Source organism: Meriones unguiculatus, chromosome 1, assembly GCF_030254825.1.
Source record: "Meriones unguiculatus strain TT.TT164.6M chromosome 1, Bangor_MerUng_6.1, whole genome shotgun sequence".
In the NCBI taxonomy this organism is placed as follows: Eukaryota; Metazoa; Chordata; class Mammalia; order Rodentia; family Muridae; genus Meriones; species Meriones unguiculatus.
Window position 1 is genome coordinate 92,052,049 of NC_083349.1, and position 17,935 is coordinate 92,069,983.

Genomic DNA, 17,935 nt, shown 5'->3' on the forward strand with positions numbered 1-17,935 from the left:
CTGCAGTAGGATGCGGTCGGGCAGGCTTCCTGCAGCTGCTTCAGAGGCTGAGGCATGAGACACCCCACAGAGCACCGCCTCAGTGGATTTTCCAAAGCCTGTGTTTCCCTCTTAAGCCTCCCAAGACCCCACAACAAAGGAACCTTAGACTCTTCCTGCTACTCCGAGGGCTTGTGCTCACCGGCAGCTGCATTAGACTCTGCCCACAACAGGACTTTTTTTTTTTTCCCTTTTTTAATGCAGTGTTGGAGATCGAGCCCAGGGCTTCTCATATGGGAAGTATTTGTTCTACCACTGACCTGTGCATAGTCTTCTAAGAACCTCGCTCACACCAGCCTCATGTGTTTCCAGTGTGCCAGGCCCATCACGCAGTTTCCTTCTGGCCTCTAAGCAGGCCATAGGCACTAAAGTCTAAAACTGTGCATAGGTCAAGAAGAGTATAAAGAAGCAGCTAAGATCAGTGTGGCTACCATTGTAGTTTAAATGACTCTCCAAGGATGGTCCTGCCCAGTGATTCACCAGAACAGACCCCACTGGTAGGGGTATCCAAATCCCTAGATAGTATCGCTCAGGGCAGCCAGCCATGCTCTAGGCAGAAAAGCCAGAAGGTAGGGTCCCAGAGACCCCAATAGGTGAGGATACTAGCTTAATAGTATACTCAAGGTCCTCAACCTTCTGAGACTTGAGACCTGGTGTCCCAAGGGAACTGAGCACCAGACTCCACTGGCCTGGCAAGCATTGTTTTGGGAAGATGGGCACTCTTTACCAAAGATGGGTGAATAATCGAACAGATTAAAAAATGCACCACGGAAGGCTTATCATTAACATAATTGGCAAGTAAAGCACCAGGTTCCTTTACAGAAGGTTAAAAATAGAGCTGTTCAGGTAACTTTCCAGAAGCTGAGTGATGTTCCTAGAGGAGAGGCAGAGTGAGTAGGGCCTAGGGCAGGACCTGGGAGTCAGGATCTGGGATATGATGGAAGTGGCTGAGTGATGAATGAGTCACAGGGGAGAAGGAGGTATGAGAGGAAGGGAGAGGAGGAACATACAGCAGGGCCACTGGGTAGAAAACAGTGAGATAGCAGGATGGAGATGGAGACAGAGATGGGGGATTTAGGGTGACAAGTTAGGCTGGACAGCCACCACTGGCTTAGAGTCCGGGTGTAAGGCAAGAAGGAAGAGCTTCCAGTGGTGAGGTCTACCATTCAGTGAGAAGGCAAGAAAATGTGGGCCCCAGGGGAAGGTGAGGAAGGTAGAAGCAGAGCCCAGGGCGTTGGGGTCAGAGGAAACAGCTGGCGGAGCAGCTCAAAGGTCGGGCGTGACAATGAGACCAGCCTCCTGACAGGAATCAAGGGGGCTATCTCCAAATGGCCAGGGGCTTCTTAGCTTGGGCAGAGTGGACTCTGGATCAAAGACCCCTGGCTCCACCAATTCCTAGGTACTAAGTTCAGGACGGCCTTGGCTTCTCAGACATGGAGTGAGGTCACGTCCCTCGCAGGATGTTTACATGGAGATGAAGCAGCAGCCACTACCAGGGCTACCCTCATTTGCCTCTGTATGAATGAATGTGCACCTCTTTTTCCTCGTTTCTTGAGACGGTGTCTGGCAGTGTATCCCAGGCTGGCCTGGAACTCACTCTGCAGCCTAGGCTAGCCTCAGAAATCTTAAGAATTCTGCCCTAGCCTTCTAAGCGCCAGGATTGCAGGTTGTACCACCATGCCTGGAGCCGCAGACAGGGCCTATGTGGCTTCTCCCAGGCAGCTTGGAGTTTAGCATGCTTCCCAGTGGCAAGAAAGGAGATCTGCACCAGGGCCTCAGGCCACCCACAGTCCCCAAGGGGTCAGGGTGTGTCAGAGTCAGCGTGCACTGGGTCAAGGCCACCAGAGATGCCCAGAGTACTAGCCTAAGAGCTGGAGGGTGCAGGAGGTCAAAAGAGACTCTGAAAGGCAGTTGGGGTCCCCGGACACTGAGCTCATGGATGACTAGTAGAAAGGGTGTGTCTACCTGAAGAGCTCTGGGTGGTTGTTTGTGGTACTGATCTTGTTAGGGCAAAGGTGGTTAGTGGATAGAAGGATCCTACTGAACCCTTGGGGCCAGGGCCTGCAGTAGTGCCTTCAGGGTCAGGAGGAAGTTTTGAGTCACACAGAAGGCCATCCAGAAATAGCCCCATGTGCCAATCACACTTTCTCCAAGTTGGGGATCGGGGGGGACAACAAATGATGTTGGGGTCACATCCACTTCTCAGGAGACCACAATACTTTAAGAAAAGACAGGGTACAGAATAGAATAACCCTTTCCTGTGTGCCTCCGTAAGTGGGGTGTGATGCACCCACATGGGCCAAATCCTCACAAGACCCCTCACACATAGATGCTCACATGAAGGATAAAGACACCGAGGGACACAGTCACACGGAGGAGCTGAGAAGCCCCACAGATCTGAGGACTAGGAACTGTGACAACACACCTGTCGGACAAGGGCCAGCTGCAGGGAGACATAGAAGATAATCTGAGGGTCATCGGGTGCCAGTTCCTGGGCTCTGCAGGGGAGAGGGAGTCAAAGTCAGTTACTGTCAATTGAAGCATGGCAGCCTTGTGCTGGGTGCTGTGGGCAGTGTGGTGGGAGATCCTGCCAGCCCCTCTCAGACGACACAATGGTTCAGACAGGTCCACAAACAGCTCACGGTGGAGGACAGTGGCTCAAGGAGAGCTGGCACAGCTGAGGTAGGGCATCTCTAAGGTGACAGACCTCACAGGAAGGGTAGGCCAGGGATGGGGGAAGAGCATCTGCGAATGGAGCCTGGCTGGTTCGCTATGAGTGAGCGCCTGTCGGCCTGACTATGGCTTTCCTTCTAACGGACATGTGCACTGGCCACTGCCCTGAGGAGGATGCAGGCCAGAAGTCTTGGGAGTACAACACTGGCGTGGAGAGGTGGGGAAGTCTCACGTGTTATTCAGGGCTGGAATATTCTGTTTTTCGGTTGGGGAACCAACCACCTAACCCTGAGGGAGGCCAATGTGTCACATGCTCCAATCAAAGTGGTACAAGGACTCCTAGCCAGGTCCTCCCCAGTAACAGCCCTGTCACCTCAGTGTGGGGGATTGGGGCTTAGAGCAACACATAAGTCAGGCCAGGGAGGCAGGCCCAGGTCGGCTGGGTCTGAGCAAGGTAGGACCTGAGGAAGGAGCTTTATTGCCTTCTTTGCTCCCCGACTCCAGGAAATCTCTGTGAGGTTGTGGCTGGCAGGTTCCTGCAGCTCTGATGTGGTCAGGCAGGGGCTAGAAAGACATCATGGTCCTCAACCTTCTTAAGGCTGTGACCCTTTAAGACAGTTCCTCACGCTGCGGTGACCCCCAACCATAAAATTATTCCAATGCTACTTTATAACTGTAATTCTGCCACTGTTTTGAATCATAATGAAAATATCTAGGATTCAGAACATCTGATTTGTGACCACCAAAGGGATGGTGACCCACAGGTTGAGAACTGCTGCCGAATTGACTGTTTTTCCTATCCTCAGTCAAGTATCACAACACCAGAGGAAGCCTGAGAGCCTAGGAGCAAGGGTTGGGCCTGGAAGCTGAAGTAACCCAGCTCAGAGCTTGGGTCAGCTCTGAGGGCCAAGTCACCTGACCACAGCAACCCACCCCTGCCTGCTGGGTGACCTCTTGGCAGTTTGGTTTCCTTAGCCATAGAGGGAGACAGAAACATCCATTTCACTGTGGAACTTCACTGTGGAACCCTCCATTTTATCACTCTGTGTGCGAAGAAGCAAAAGGCTGGGTAGGGGGTGTCCTTACCGCTCCAGGGTCTCCAGTGCCTTGCGGTGAAGTTCATCTTGCTTGGACTTCAGCGTGGCTGCAGGAGACACGATCAATGGAGGGGTCACTAGAGAAGTGCAAATCTCTCCCTGGCCCATCCCCAGGGCACAGGAACTCTGCAGGAAGGAGCCAGCCCATCAGAGCCCTGTTTGCAAACTCAGGCTCCAGTGACAGGGCACGAGGCACAGAAGACTACTGTGGCAGAAGCAGACTAGAACTAAGCGAGTGGTGACCACCTCAGCTCAAGCAAGGATGACAGTACCTGAAGCTCCCATGAGTTAGGGTGTGAGGGGCAGAAGACAGCCAGTACCAGATGGCCCCATATGGCTTCATGGGTCTCTTGTGGCTACACATAGGGGCTGGTACTAGGAGACATGGGTGAAGCCTGAGTGGGGCTTCATCACTCCCTCCCTTCCAGACTTCAAGGACACAAGATAAGGAGTCAGTCTGCTCAAAGGCACAGGGCTAAACAAGAATAGCTTGGGAACAAAACACGAGGCCTGGGGCAAGAAGGATGAGAGCCATATGAAACTCCTATAGGTATTTGGGACTGTCATGCTTGAGGATTTCAAAGACCCTAGAGGATTGCTGCAGAGCTGAGGGTAAAGGCAGGACTGGCAGGAGCAGAAGGAAGCCACTGGGGCAGTGGAGGGCTGATGGCACTGCAGACAGTAAACAGTGCAGACAGGCTGGGCAGGACCTACATGGTGACAGAGCTGGGGTCCATGAGGAGGAAGGGCACACTGGTGGTTGTTTGAGCAAGAGTGGAACCTCCTGGAACTAAGGGACGTGTGTGTGTGTGTGTGTGTGTGTGTGTGTGTGTGTGTATGCATGCACACATCCCAGAGGAGTGCTCACGCCTGTGGGGTGAGGATAGATCACTAGTGGAATGAGATGCCTGGGACGCAGCCGGGAAACCTGAGGCAACGTGCACAGGCAGACTGCTCTGGGCCTTGGCACTCACCATCGGTGGCCTGCAGGCTATAGGTGAGACCCAGGGCCAGGTAGCCTTTAGGCAGGAACTCTCCTGCTTCCTCTCCAAGGCCAATAACCACCATGGCAAAGTGTTCCGCCTCTTCCAGCTGCAGAGAAGAGAGGTAGTGGTCACTGGGTGGGCTTTGCTGTCCCGGGTAGGAAAGGCAACACAACGTGAGACACTGTTGGCTGTAGGCACAAACGGAGCAGTTCTTCGCACAGGAAATGTAGGCTGGAACTGTAGGCAATGCGACTTATCCAGAGCAGAAGATCCAGCTGTTTGCTCTACCAGGAGTGCCTCCCTGGACCTGTTCCCCTCCAAGGAGCCAGTGTGCTCAAGGTCACAAGTGCCGATCTTCCAGAGAGACACTTGCCCTGTCTGGGAGAAGTGTCCCCAAAGCCTGCTGTGCTGAGAGCATGAACTCAAAACAGGCCAGTATGTGTGGCTCCCTCCCCACGTGGTCTCTGTAGGGCCTGCTCAGCAGACAGAGGGGAGCCAGGGTTGGTGCTGGGCCTTGGGAACATTTATCTGTTGACCATGGCCAACCCTGCAGAGTAGGCAGGCTGCCACACAGGCTAGTCTAGAGCTTGCTCCCTCCCTTCCTCAGCAGGAAGCCAGGGAGCTTAAACATTCAGGGGAAAAAGGCCTTGGGCTGTTTTTGTCCTGGGAGCAGGGGGACCAGTCCAGTTGGAAAAGGCCCAACTGGCACGGCCATGTGGACACACATAGTCACACACAACATGGGACACAAGGAGAAGGCACATGAGGAGGAATTTATGGATACTTTGTGGCACCCATAGCTGTGAGGCTGGCTGGGGTGTACGGCTGGGGCTAAGACTGTGCCCACTCTCATGTGTCTCCACCAACTCTCCCCTTGGTGCCCTTGACCTACTACATGCAGAGCACAGCCATACGTATCACCCGGAACACTGACTCCCAAGGAACCCAGGGCTGCTTCCTGAGTTCAGCATCATCCTCCCACTCACACATTACTTCCACACCACAAGACAGACATCCATGCCCCAAGCCCAGGTATTCCCCCCAGTCACAGAATCACAGGTAGTCCAGCAGTGAGAGTCACATTCCAGCCATGCCCAACCCTGCTCACATCCCAACCTGACGTGATTTTCCCCAGCACGAGTAGGTACATTTGACTGCTGGCCACAGCTAGCTAGGGAGTGCGCAACTGGTAAGGTATCTCTCCCTGGGTTGTGGTGGAATTGCCCAAGACACAGGCCAATAGCCATGGATCAATGAATGAATGGGAGGAGTCCCCGGTGGACACAGCTATGAGGAGGCATGGGCAGAAAAGAAAACAAACAGAACTCCTATAACCTGAAGGAGCTGAGTACCCACTGCTCAAAAAACAAGAAAATCCATGAACACACCACGTGCCTACAGGGCTAACACTGTTTTGAGTTCTGATGCCACCCACAGAGCAGGCTTTCTGCATGCGGATGCATGGCTGTAATCATGAAGGAAAAATGGTATTAATCCCAAGTTCGTTAATGTACAATAATTACACATGGTATTAATAGACATGGGTACTTTAGCTAGCAAATGGGGAGAATGCCATTACAGCAAAAATGAAAACTAAATAAAACAAACTGTTTTTATTAGGCACCGTCTGTCTCCGTCTAGAGCAGGTGTGGCAATCCAAAAGCTTTAGAACTTGGCTCTGCCACCCTGGCTCGAAAGCGCTAGGACCCCCGCCAGGCTCAGAACCAGCTCCTGACTCTCAAGTCAGCTGTCTTCACAGAGGGGCAGTGCGGTGATGAGGACGCAGCGCAGCACATGGGCTCGCGTGCTTTGAGGTTATCTTTCGGGCCTCAGTTCCCGCTTCTGTACGCTGGGCACAACAGTCTCTCCCTCAGGGTGCTGCCAGGAGGACTGATGCAACCACATGGTGATGCTCTGTGTGCTCCACTAATCAACTAAGATTGATAGCAGCGATTATATCTAATGTACACATGTGTTACTATGCACACATGTGTGCATATGCATACATCAATCACACATCATCTGGCTGAAAAAGTTGCAAGCGGCATCGAAGGACCTTTGGGATCCGACAGAGGACACTAGTGCTGCTTGCATTCTGTCTCTGGGCCTGGTGCTCATCCCAGAAAAACAATGATTACACAGGACAAATGGGCACCCCACAGTCCTGCCCAGTCTGCTGTGCAGGCTCACTCTCTCCAGTCCAACTGAGGCCAAGGATACATGCAACGGAAGACCTCCCACTGTCGCCCTCACCCCTTGCACAGACGACAATAAATCGGCATTTCCCACCCTATTCTCTAAAGTGTTCTATTCCATAACACATGAGTCTTGACCCAGGATCTGAAAATGCTGTTTCAGTCTGATGGTTCCGAGCCGCCCAAAACTATTTCTACCAGGTACCCTTGGCAGCCTCCTCCTGCTGGGGACGCCAGGTCTAGACTCCAGACACTTCCTCCTATGGCCTCAAATCTAGCAACCAGTGATCATTTTGGAGGCTACTGTTTCTGCCACCTGCTGAGGGGTTCCCAGTGTTGTCTCTTCCCCCACCCTTGCCATGACACTGTCTCATCAGGAGCAGCCAGGTGGCCATTGCCACCTAGGGAAGGTCCTCCCTGCCTCTGTGATTCTAAGCAGCCTGAAGCCTGACAGCCAGCCATAGCACCACAGCAGGAGCTTAGGAGGCACAGGGACCTTGTGTGAGGCCCCCAACCCCACAGTCAGCCAGTCAGCAAGTGGTAGAACTGTGACTCCAACCCAGGCAGGTGTGAGGGGTTCACGGCTACCCTCTGGGCTTTCTCAGTTTTCTCCTCTGACGCTGTACAGGGTAACCCTTCAATGGTTTGGTTTTGCTCTTCGTAAGTAAGGAAACACTCTGTGCTTTCCCGAGTTCCTCTGTCTCCAAGGGCCTCCTAATTTGGTTCCTGCACAGCAGCCTCAGAGCTGAGCTGGCACAGTTGCTGGGCTCAGGGCTGCCTCCAATCTCTGGGTAGCCTCATTCACCTGCAAAGAGGTCCAGCCTGATTCTCCAGCCCCTTCCTCTCTTCCCAGGGATGGGAGAGAGCCCCTTCCTGAAGCTGCAGGTTTCTCCTGATCCTATAGGGTCTGGAGCTGCTCTGTGGGAAATCTGCTTTTTTTTTTTTTTCCCCTTCAGGGAATAATAGACACTTTCAAACCTCTACAAGATGGTTACAAGGGAGCTGCTATTCTTCCCTACTTTGTGAATAATCCATCTTCCTGGACTTGAAAAATGAAAGCAAAGACATTTCCTTTCTAAGTACTTATTATTTTGAAAGTGTTGTAAAAAAAAAATAATGGCAACCATTTGTCACATCCCTGCAATGTGCCACACAGAAAACACCACCTTACAGCCATCCTGTGGGCATGCTAGCTCCCAGATTATGAGGAAACTGAGGCACACAGAGGCAGTCACTCCTTCAAAGTCATACAAGCTCATGAGTAGGTGGACTGGAAGACTCGAACCCTACTGTTCTCCACAGCCTATGCTCTTTCCGGTACCCGTGCTGCTTCCTCAGGGGAAATAGACCCTGTGAGAGACACGTTACAGGCCTCTGCACAGCGAGCTCACCTACGCCCCACTTCACAGCCCTTTCCGTGTCTGTGTGGCATACAGTATACAAGCATGCCCATCCTCTATGCCTCCTGAAGGGGTTCCCACTTTTAAAAGTAAATCAATTTAAAATATGTGTTTCGAGGGAGCCAAGAAACTATCTACATCTTTTCTATCTGCTCCCCAAACCTACCTATGGCCAGAGAAAGTGGAGGGGGTTCAGAAACAGGCAGAAGAGGTGGAGTGCTGAAGGGCAGGGCACAGGCTCTCACCAGCACCCGTCACTGGCCTCAGGAACAGACACGGTTCTACCCTGGAGAAGCCCAGAGGCTCACACTACAGTTCAAGCCACGTCCAAGACGGAGCTGATAGCTCGCCAGTTAGAGCACTACCTGCTCTTCAGGAGGATCTGGGTTCGATTCCCAGCACCTATATGGTGTTTCACCTTACGGTAACTCCCATCCCAGAGGATCTGACGCCCTTTTCTGGCCTTTGTGGGCATTGCACACACAGTACACAGACATGCATGCAGGGAACACAGTCACACAGAATAAAAACAAAGGAAAAATAACTTAAAGAAATGGAGTGGGAACTGGGTGGTGGGTGGTGCATGCTTGCATGCTGGGAGGCAGAGGCACCTGGATCTCTGTGAGTTCGCAGTCAGCCTGGTCTACAAAGCAAGTCCAGGACATCCAGGCTACACAAAGAAACCCTGTCTCAAAAAACAAACAAACACAAAGAAGGAAAGGAAGAAAGAAGAGAAAGAAGGAAGGAAAAAAGAGAAAGAAAGAGAGAGAGAGAGAAAGAAAGAAAGAAAGAAAGAAAGAAAGAAAGAAAGAAAGAAAGAAAGAAAGAAAGAAAGAAAGAAATGGAGTGTGGGTGGGGGAGGAGAGAGAGCCATGGAAGCATCAAGTCAGGAAGGCTGCCCACAGCCACTGGAAGCCACCCTCATCCCTACTCACCTAAAGAGCCCTGCTCACCTGATTCTCACTTCCCTGCCAAACTCTGACCAGCCAACATTCAAACTGTTTTCAGTCCCTGGTAACAGCTTGCCCTTCTCCCGTTTTTCTGATGACAAGTCTCCATGTTTAAGCTTCCTTTTGGGCTTTTCTATTTATGTTGTCATTGATTACTTTGCTCCTAACTCATCTGATTTCAATTTGGACTGATTTGATCCTAATTTTATTACCATGTAATCTGAATGCACATAATCACTGTAATTATACTGCGGAGGGAAACAGCTTCTTCATGGTGGGAAGACCTAAATTTAGGGCTTCCTGGCAAGGGCACCATTGGCTGGGTGGACTCACAGCTCCTTGGAGCTGGCAGCTCGGGGGAGCACACATGCCCTCCCCAGCCCTGCTCCCAGAGAACGGGTATTTTGGGCTTCATCTAAGGGATCAGCCCAAGGTTCCCTCTCAGAAGCCCTGAAGAAGGAGTGTGAGCTGGGGGCTGGGGGCTGGGGGCTGGGGGCTGGGGGCTGGGGACTCAGCCCTCTGCACCTTCAGCTCCCAGCAGCCTTTGCTGCAAGAGTGTGGCCTGGGACTCTGCAGACTCAGCTGCATGCCACCTACAACAAAGCGAGAGCTACTTTGGATCTAGAATGCAGAGGAAGGAATGGGGGCTACTTAGCCTGCTGGAGAGGATATGTGGGGAACAAGATGACAAGTGAGAGGAATGAGGCCCTGTTCTGTCACTCAGGGTGTAGAAAAAGGACTCTCCCTGACATCGGGAAGCTCATTGGGACCAAGAAAAGTGACGATTATCAGGATATAGTTAGCAGTTAGAGCACGGATTAGTGTAGAACTTCTAGGGTCCAGGGCCTGGGTCTGGTCCCATCAAAGGCATGGGACTCAGGGTTCCAGGCCCTGTGTTCTCATTGCTTCAAGCTACTGACCTTTTGGGGATACCTCCACGAGCCCCCAGTAAAGGCTTTCAGCTGAGGAGAAGTACCTTTGAACTATATTCTCCTAACAGCTGCCCCAGCAGAGAGTGGGGAGTAGGCCGCAGGACCCAGGAAAGAAGAAGGGCAGCAATAAGAACAAAGAAGGGCTACAAGGAGGTGACCTCTATTTTGTGTCAGGCTAGAGTTAACTTTGACCTCTCCCATTCTCTCTTTACTATGAAGTCATCTGAAGCCTCCATTCTAATGAGCTGGTCTAACTCTGGGGTCTTGCCTATCACCCCCACTAATTCCCATCTGTTTGACTCTCTGGAGATCACATTCAAAAGCTGAACCACAATCAGATAGCATCCTAACTGGGTCCATGTTGTCAAGATTGAGGTTAGTGGGTCCTCCTGTTCCTACACAATGGTGGCACCTTTCTTCATTGCACACCCCCCACCTTATTCCCTCCTGCTGGTTATTGAATCTGGGCTCTGCCTGCCCTACCCCCACAGGTCACTCACCCAGTGCAGGGACCCAATGCAGACCTTGGCAGCCATCAGGGGCACCGTGGGGTCCGAGGGCTGCAATTTCATGCACTCGCGCAGCAGCGACACGGCGTAGGCTGACTGCAGAAGAAAGAGTAGGGAACACAGTCACTGGCCACCCCTGTCTCCATAGTCTGCAGTGCCTGTGTCCTCGGGGATAGTTCTCCCAACAGTCCTCGCTCTGTATCCCTTTCCTTCTAACAATCAGGAAGAGAGCGCTGGGAGGAGTCCAAGTGATATTCACAGCAGGGTAGTCCTCCTCTCCAGGAGAGTTTCCCTCGTTTGGGGAATGGAAACCAGGAGTGAGTGACAACAGCTTACATGATAACAGACAAAAAAGACTCAGATGAGAACCATGCAGATCAAAGAAACAGCCAGGGGCTCTAGACCTGCACTCCGAGAAGAGAGGTAACAGGACTGGACAGATGGACAAAGGCTAGAAGGTGAGACAGTGGGAGGCTCAGAGAGAACCTCCAGACAAGAAGCTGAGGCCCCACAGGGCTCAACCAGGATTTGCTGAGGAGAGAGGTGGAGAAGGTCAGAAGGGAAGTGCATCCAGGCCCAGACACCCATTCCACTTAGGAATGACAGATAGTGCTCCAGATTTTTTCTAAGTCAGGGGCTGCCTAAAGAGCCTACCAGCTGAATCCAGCATGCTGTCCAGTTTTATAAATACGGTCTAATTGGAACTCAGTCATGCCTATTCGTTTATATAACTGCCTGTGGCTGCCGCATGATGCCACATTGAAGTAGAATGGCTGAGACAGACTGGCTAGGAGTAGTCAGAAACTGACTACCGCCTGGCCCTTTACAGAAAGTTTGCTGACTTCTCTATGAGTGTGTGGGATTTTTACAACATTCCTACCAGACAGGCACCATTACAACTAGGAAAACAGCTGAGCAGTCCAGCAGCTTGTTCAAAGCCACATAGCCAGTGAGCGACCAAGAAAGGGTTTAAACATATTCTGGGTCTCTTAAACACTACCTATGTGGCCTCTGTGGCGATGACCTTGGCCAGGGAAAGCTGGTTTCCTGGAGAGAGAGAGGGTGTGCATGTGTGTGTGTGTGTGTGTCCGTCCAGTTTGGAACCTTCTGCCTTCTGAAACCAACATTTTCTGAGGGAAACTCAACAGTAACTCTCTTGGTATGTAGGCTCCTAAGCACCTGTGACCTTCAGGTACATGTGTGTAAGTAGACAATTACCATGTTCTGGGTTCTACTGTGGGCTGAGCTCACACTTGAACTTAGCAACTCCGGGGGTGCCACTAAGGAGAGGAGGGTCCTGGCAGGCTCCTCTGCCTGCAGTGCACTATGCCTGGAACGTGTGCATCCTGACTCCCTTACCTCTCTGTTCCCCACCATCTATGGAAGAACGTTCTTCCACCCAGTGTTACAGATTGCCTTGGGCTGTGACTGACCTATGCTTTGCATACATTTTCAGTGTGTTCTCCAAGAATGAATGTGCTGGCGGCTTCATCCTTGGACTGGTTAGCCCTGAGGAGTAGAACCATGAAGAGATGGGTCTCGTGGGAGACAGTTAATGGTCATTGTGTGTGCCCTAAATGGACTGGATATTGTTCTCATAGTTCTTGCATGCAATGAATGAGGCTTGCACCTTCCTGTCTGGCTTTTGCTATACAATTTCTCCCACTTGTATACAATCTCGTCATGTTATGTACCTTGAGGTGGCCAATGCTGGCATCCTCTCCTTGAGCTCCAAAACTATGAGGCAAATATGCTTCTTTTCACCATAAATTCTTTAGCCCCATTTGTTTTATTATAAGTAACAGAAAACAGACCATGAGACTAACTGCAGGTATCTTCATTCAGGGCCTCTTCTGGGCTCAGTACCGGGCTGGGGTAGTGGAGTCAGTTAAGAGGATAGATGAGACCTCTAAAGAGATCACAGACACCGGGGCAGCAGAGAAGACAAATGCCAACATCCACTATCTCTCTACAGATACAGGAGGGTAGGACAAGCACAAAGCAAAGGACAGAAAATGGCAGGCCGCAGGCCTAACAGGAGTACTCTGTGTGGAGTGCAGCAAGGAAGGCTGTGTGAAAGCTGCCAGGGCCCACCTCCTCAGAGACTCTCCTGGGAATGCCACACTAAGGACCTCACTACTGTCTCTCAAGCCACAAACCCCAGCAAGTCTCAGGCCTTCCCTCGGCTTCCCTTTGGGCTGCTGACCTTTGCATCCTAAAAACGCAGGATTCTCTAGTCCTGACCCTCTACAGTCCACCCACTCCTTCCCACCCCACTCCCACGCAGACCAAAAAACACTGCTATTTAAGGAGCCATCTGAGGACCCAGCAGTAGGAGCAGCCGGCTTCTTTTTATCCCCCTGTCAAGCTGGTTACCTAGCAACGCAGCCAATGCAACTGCCGTGTGGAGACCAAGAGAGGGAACGACCTAAATCATGCCACAGAACTCATCCGTTATTCCTGTGGGGTAAAGCACCAGGCATATTTATATCTGCCCAGATGTACCTTCTGGAAGGTACAGAACCTGGATTCCCACCTTGGGCTGAGCAAAGGCAAACTCTGGCCATGAACTCCTCTGAGGACTGCTAGGACAGTCAGGCAAATGGTTTTGGCATGCAGGATTCCCAGAGGGGTTGGAGAATGCCTTCTAGAACAACCTCCCAGTGCACTGAGTGTGTCAGTGGGTGGAGCCCAGTGCCTGCAGCCCGTGGAGACTCATATGTAAAGAATTCACTAACCACTCCAAGTCCCTATGCCCACCTTGCTGGATCATAAAGGAACCAAAGTAGGGAATGGCTTCCCAGAGGCTGGAAGGGTGCCAGGCGGCCTGGGCCTCTTTGGGTCCAGCTTGCCCATAAGAAGGTGAAAGACCCCATAAATGTGGTACCCTTCTCTGAGGCCGGGGCCTCCAGGAACTCCCTCCAAATTAAAGCTAATTTTCATGGATGGTTTTTGTTTTGTTTTAAGGGGGTAGCTTAAAAAAAAAATCCATAACCCACAGAACAGTGCACTGTTCCAGGCCTTTCTTCATCTCTGCTATTCTAAGGCTAAAGATGTTTCCTGTTTGGGGGAGGCAGGAAGAAGCTGCTTGATGCTCCTGTATGCAACGGATCCACACAAGTTCCAGCCACAGCTCCCCAGCCTACAGTTACTACCTACTCCTGCCTTCACGTCCTCCACAGCTTCTCCTGCTTTATCTTTTGGGCCCCTCCCCTTAGTCAAATTTTCCCCACTACCTGCTCCTTAGGAGAATCTCCTCTAATGCTGCAGGGCCAGCCCTGTCTGAATTCTGAATTCTCCTTGAGCTCTGACAGCACCCTGCAGAGCAGAGCCAGCAGGTTTTGCTGTGACTTCAAAGATGCTCTGGGAGATGGTCCATGTGATGAGAAGGACTGAGAAGACAGATGCCCAGAAGAAGACACCCAAGGAGACTCCCTATCGACTTTGGCCGTGCTCTGCAGCCTCTCCCTGCCAACAGTCTGACAAGAACGCAGCACCTGGTCCTCCTCCCCCTCCCTGCCAGGCCCTGGCCTGTCTTACTGCACAGACCTAGAGCTGGCTGGCACCCCTCCATCTGCGGAGGAGGCACTGGTACACTGGGAGGGCCTTCCTCAGAGACGGCTGTGGGGCTAGAAATGGAATGTGGCACAGATGGGCCAGGGGGCGAGGGATTCCCTCAGCCCCATGAAAGGGCCCTGGGTATTTACAGCTCTTGGAACCATCTGCAAGCTCATGCCACCTTATTTCCTGCATTCATAGCATCCTTAGCCCCATCTCCCTCAGCCCCCAGCTCCGGAAAGGTTTTCCTTTCATGTCGAGGCTTAAAATAGACGCTTACATAAGTGTAGTTCTGATCTGAGAGAAAATCAGGGGTGCAGGAGAAGGGGCTGGGCAGATGGAGGCTGAAAGCCTGCCCTGGTGCTGCATGTTCTAGGCAGCCTCTTCTGCTGTCCCCACCCAGGTACCTCATAACTGTATCCATCACATAGTTTCCCCTCCAGACTCCCCTGTGAGTTGGCACGTTCCCAGCTCAGAACTATTTGGAGCAGGACCAGTGTTCCTCTCTCCTAGAGCCACACCGGCAGAAGTGCTGCGATACTATTGTGGTGGACCACAGGAAGAAAGAAGCATCCAAACTCACACCTGCATGTGAGCACACTCACCGCCACTAGCACATGAATATAGAGCCTTCCCTGGTCAGCCCAGAGCCATCCCGACCAACACCAAACTTCCCCAGCACCTAACTCACAGAGACTCCTGCTCTTAGCCTCCAGGAGGAACCAGAGCCTCCACAGCCCTGGGCCTTACCTTCCCACAAGCCACCATGGAGAGGGCCACTTGGTACCAAAGGTGAAATTCTCCAAATGCATACTTCATGGCTCGCTCTAGGCACTGTGGAGGAAGAAGTAGTCAGCACTGCCACACCAGAACCCTCCCCAGCCACCCCAGTCCCTTATAGTGTAACCTAAGTCATTGCCTTCAGAAAGCAGCAGGAAGCTCGTGCCCCTGCCACAGCACCCACTGTAATACTGTCTCACTCTCTGTGGTCCTCTGCTCCCTGCTCCTTAATACGTGAATGATTTCACAGGGCTACCTTGACTTGCAAATGAATTAAGGTTTGTGAAATAAAAATAACAGCTAGTGCTTATCATGGTGGGACGTGGTGGGGCTCTCTGCTTGTTACATGTGCCTACTTCACTTATTCCTCCTAACCACCCTAAGGTAAGATCTCTAATTGCCCCCATTGCACAGACTCTGAATCTGTGAATGAGGTTAAGGTCACAGGGCTAGAAAGAGGCAGGCCAGCCTGAGCAGAAAATGGCAAGTGATGAAGAACAAACGGTCACGTCATGTGGTTTCCTTCACGAACTGCCAAAATCCCAGGAAGTGGGGTCGGCTGAGTGGCTGAGCCTACCTCAGAAAGCATGACGTACTGGCCCCGCCTGCCCAGTGTTATGCTCAGGAGGTCATAGATGGCTGAAGCATTCTGCAAGCTCACTTTCCGGTCCTCCGCCTGCTCCGGTGCCCTACTCAGTACCACGTCCCGAGTTGCCTGTGGGTAAAATGTGGTTTCGGAGTGATGGTGGGGATAGAAAATAAGTACCTAGCCTCACCAGGCCCATCTTGCAAACCCATTCACAGTCACATTTCACTGCTACCCACAAGCCAGGTGTCTGACCACACTCTCAGAAACAGCCTCTCCTATCCCTACAAAGCTTTCTCCAAAGAAAAAAACACTCTTGGTCCAGGAGGAGGGAAGGTCATCCTAAGGCTCAAGGTGCTAGCATTCATTTCGGAATGCTACAAGAGTTCAAACCTACAAAGAAGTTACAAGGACAGTACTCTGGCCACATGCCTTTCACCTGAATGCATCAATGTTGACAACTCAGCACCCCTGCTTTGCTTCAAACATGATATTATTACTTAAGTTTCTCTCATTAATGTTCATATTCTGTCTTCCAGGAGTAGCCAACCAATCACAGTAGTGTTGGGGGTCCTCTGAGCAGCAGCAGGGCAGGGACATCCTGGGGTCTGAAATGACTCTCATACACTCTCCAGGCTGCGCTTGGCAAAGCTGAGATCTGGCCCCACACTCCTGCTGATGACTCCCAGCATCCTCCTCTGACTCCTCTCCTTCACCCTCCCTGTCTGAGCCTGCTCTGCTCCCCAGAGGCTGTCAACCAAGGACTGGCTTGACAGGCAGAACAGAGAAGGAGCTTAGTGTCCCGCCAGACCCAAGGTCTCATCCTGTCCACAGGCCTCCTCACTGCCTCCTTCTGCTCAAATGCCCCTCCCTCCTGCAGGCAAGGGGCTGAAGCTCCCACAGACCAGTGGGTGGGGAGACAGAAACTCCACTCCTTGGGGGTCCTAGGCTGAAATGTGTCCCCTAGTCCCAAAGAACTAACACCTTAGAGGCATCTGAGGCAGGAAGAGAATTGTCCTTTCAGCCAGAACAGTGATCTGTGTTCCTCCTCAAGAAACACAGATGGCCCTGGAGAGGATGCCTGGGAGAGGGTACCAGGAATGGCAGGAAATCCTCAGAAAGATCAATTAGCCAACCTGTAAACCTAGCCAGGAACTGCAAACAGTCAAGGAAGGGAAAGTGCCAAGAAATCCCTCTCCCTCCCAGTGAAACCCACCCACACAGCCATGTGGGAACATAGCCTGTGCCTCATCCCTAGCAATGTACCTCCCCCTCCTCCTTCACCTCCAGCAGCTCTTAGCTCCAGGCAGCGGTGGGGAGGGAATGAGGAGGTGAAGAACAGATTCAGGAAGGGGCTGCAGGACATATCTGCACAGGTGTACTGCAATCTGGTAGGAGGAAGAAATCAGGCCAGGCGCTCTGAGGGGGCGGCATCTCCTGAGGCAGAGGGAGCCTCGCAGGGCACGTTCAAGGACTGGGGAATCCACCCTGCATAGGAGCCATGTTTGGGGGTAGTGAGAAGGGCACGCCCTACAACCTCCCATCTTCAAGGCTCAGTCTGGTCACTGTGCTGTTCTCGTGTCAGCCTGCTGGCAGCTCCCAGCTCGGAAGGGTGCTTTCCTATAGCCGATCACCTCTGTTTCCCTGGCACACACCAGGCCCTGGCAGCGATAGCTGGCTCATCACTCGTTTCAACAGGGCATGCCATTTCTAGACCAAGCTCCCTGAACACAGAACTCTATAAATCCACCTTTGTAGAGCAAGCAATATCCCGGGGAGACTGCTCTGGGCTGGCATGGAAACTGCTTCCTGTGTCTACTCTAGAACTTGCCCTCTAAGAGGACAGGCTTTTGGGTGTGTCTAGTGGGAGGGAGGGGTGGATTTCCAGAACTGGGTGTTATCAGGGAAAATGAAAACATAAGACAGGGCAAGTCCTCAAGATGACCTGCCCCTCGACCTGCAGACAGTAAGGGCATGCTCTTAACGTCCATCGAGCTTTTGTGCAAGAGGGGAACAGAGTTCCCATGGGAAGCCAGAAGCAGGTTTCTGCCCAGCTGTTACCATGGCTTTGGGGGCAGCATTAAAAAAAAAAAAAAAAAAGAACAACACACATATGCTGGGCTTGGTTGCTGGGCAGTGCCTGTGTATGTAACCATGGTAATGGGGTTGGGTGGGGAAACTGGAGCAGAAAAGAAAAGGAAGTCCTAGGCGATAGCTAGTGAGCCACAAA

The 17,935-nt window shown here is 52.0% G+C and overlaps 1 protein-coding gene across 2 annotated transcripts in view; it reads right to left on the minus strand.

Moving 5' to 3' along the window:
- Ttc7a (tetratricopeptide repeat domain 7A) overlaps window positions 1–17,935 on the minus strand; it is a 100,807-nt gene that overhangs the window by 35,942 nt on the left and 46,930 nt on the right. For both annotated transcript variants that reach the window (XM_060363336.1, XM_021658392.2), the window contains 6 exons: window positions 15,697–15,834; window positions 15,090–15,173; window positions 10,773–10,877; window positions 4,784–4,901; window positions 3,799–3,856; window positions 2,465–2,537 (listed from right to left, as the gene is read on the minus strand). In XM_060363336.1, the coding sequence (XP_060219319.1) occupies window positions 2,465–2,537; window positions 3,799–3,856; window positions 4,784–4,901; window positions 10,773–10,877; window positions 15,090–15,173; window positions 15,697–15,834 (576 nt within the window). The remainder of the gene's footprint in view (window positions 1–2,464; window positions 2,538–3,798; window positions 3,857–4,783; window positions 4,902–10,772; window positions 10,878–15,089; window positions 15,174–15,696; window positions 15,835–17,935) is intronic.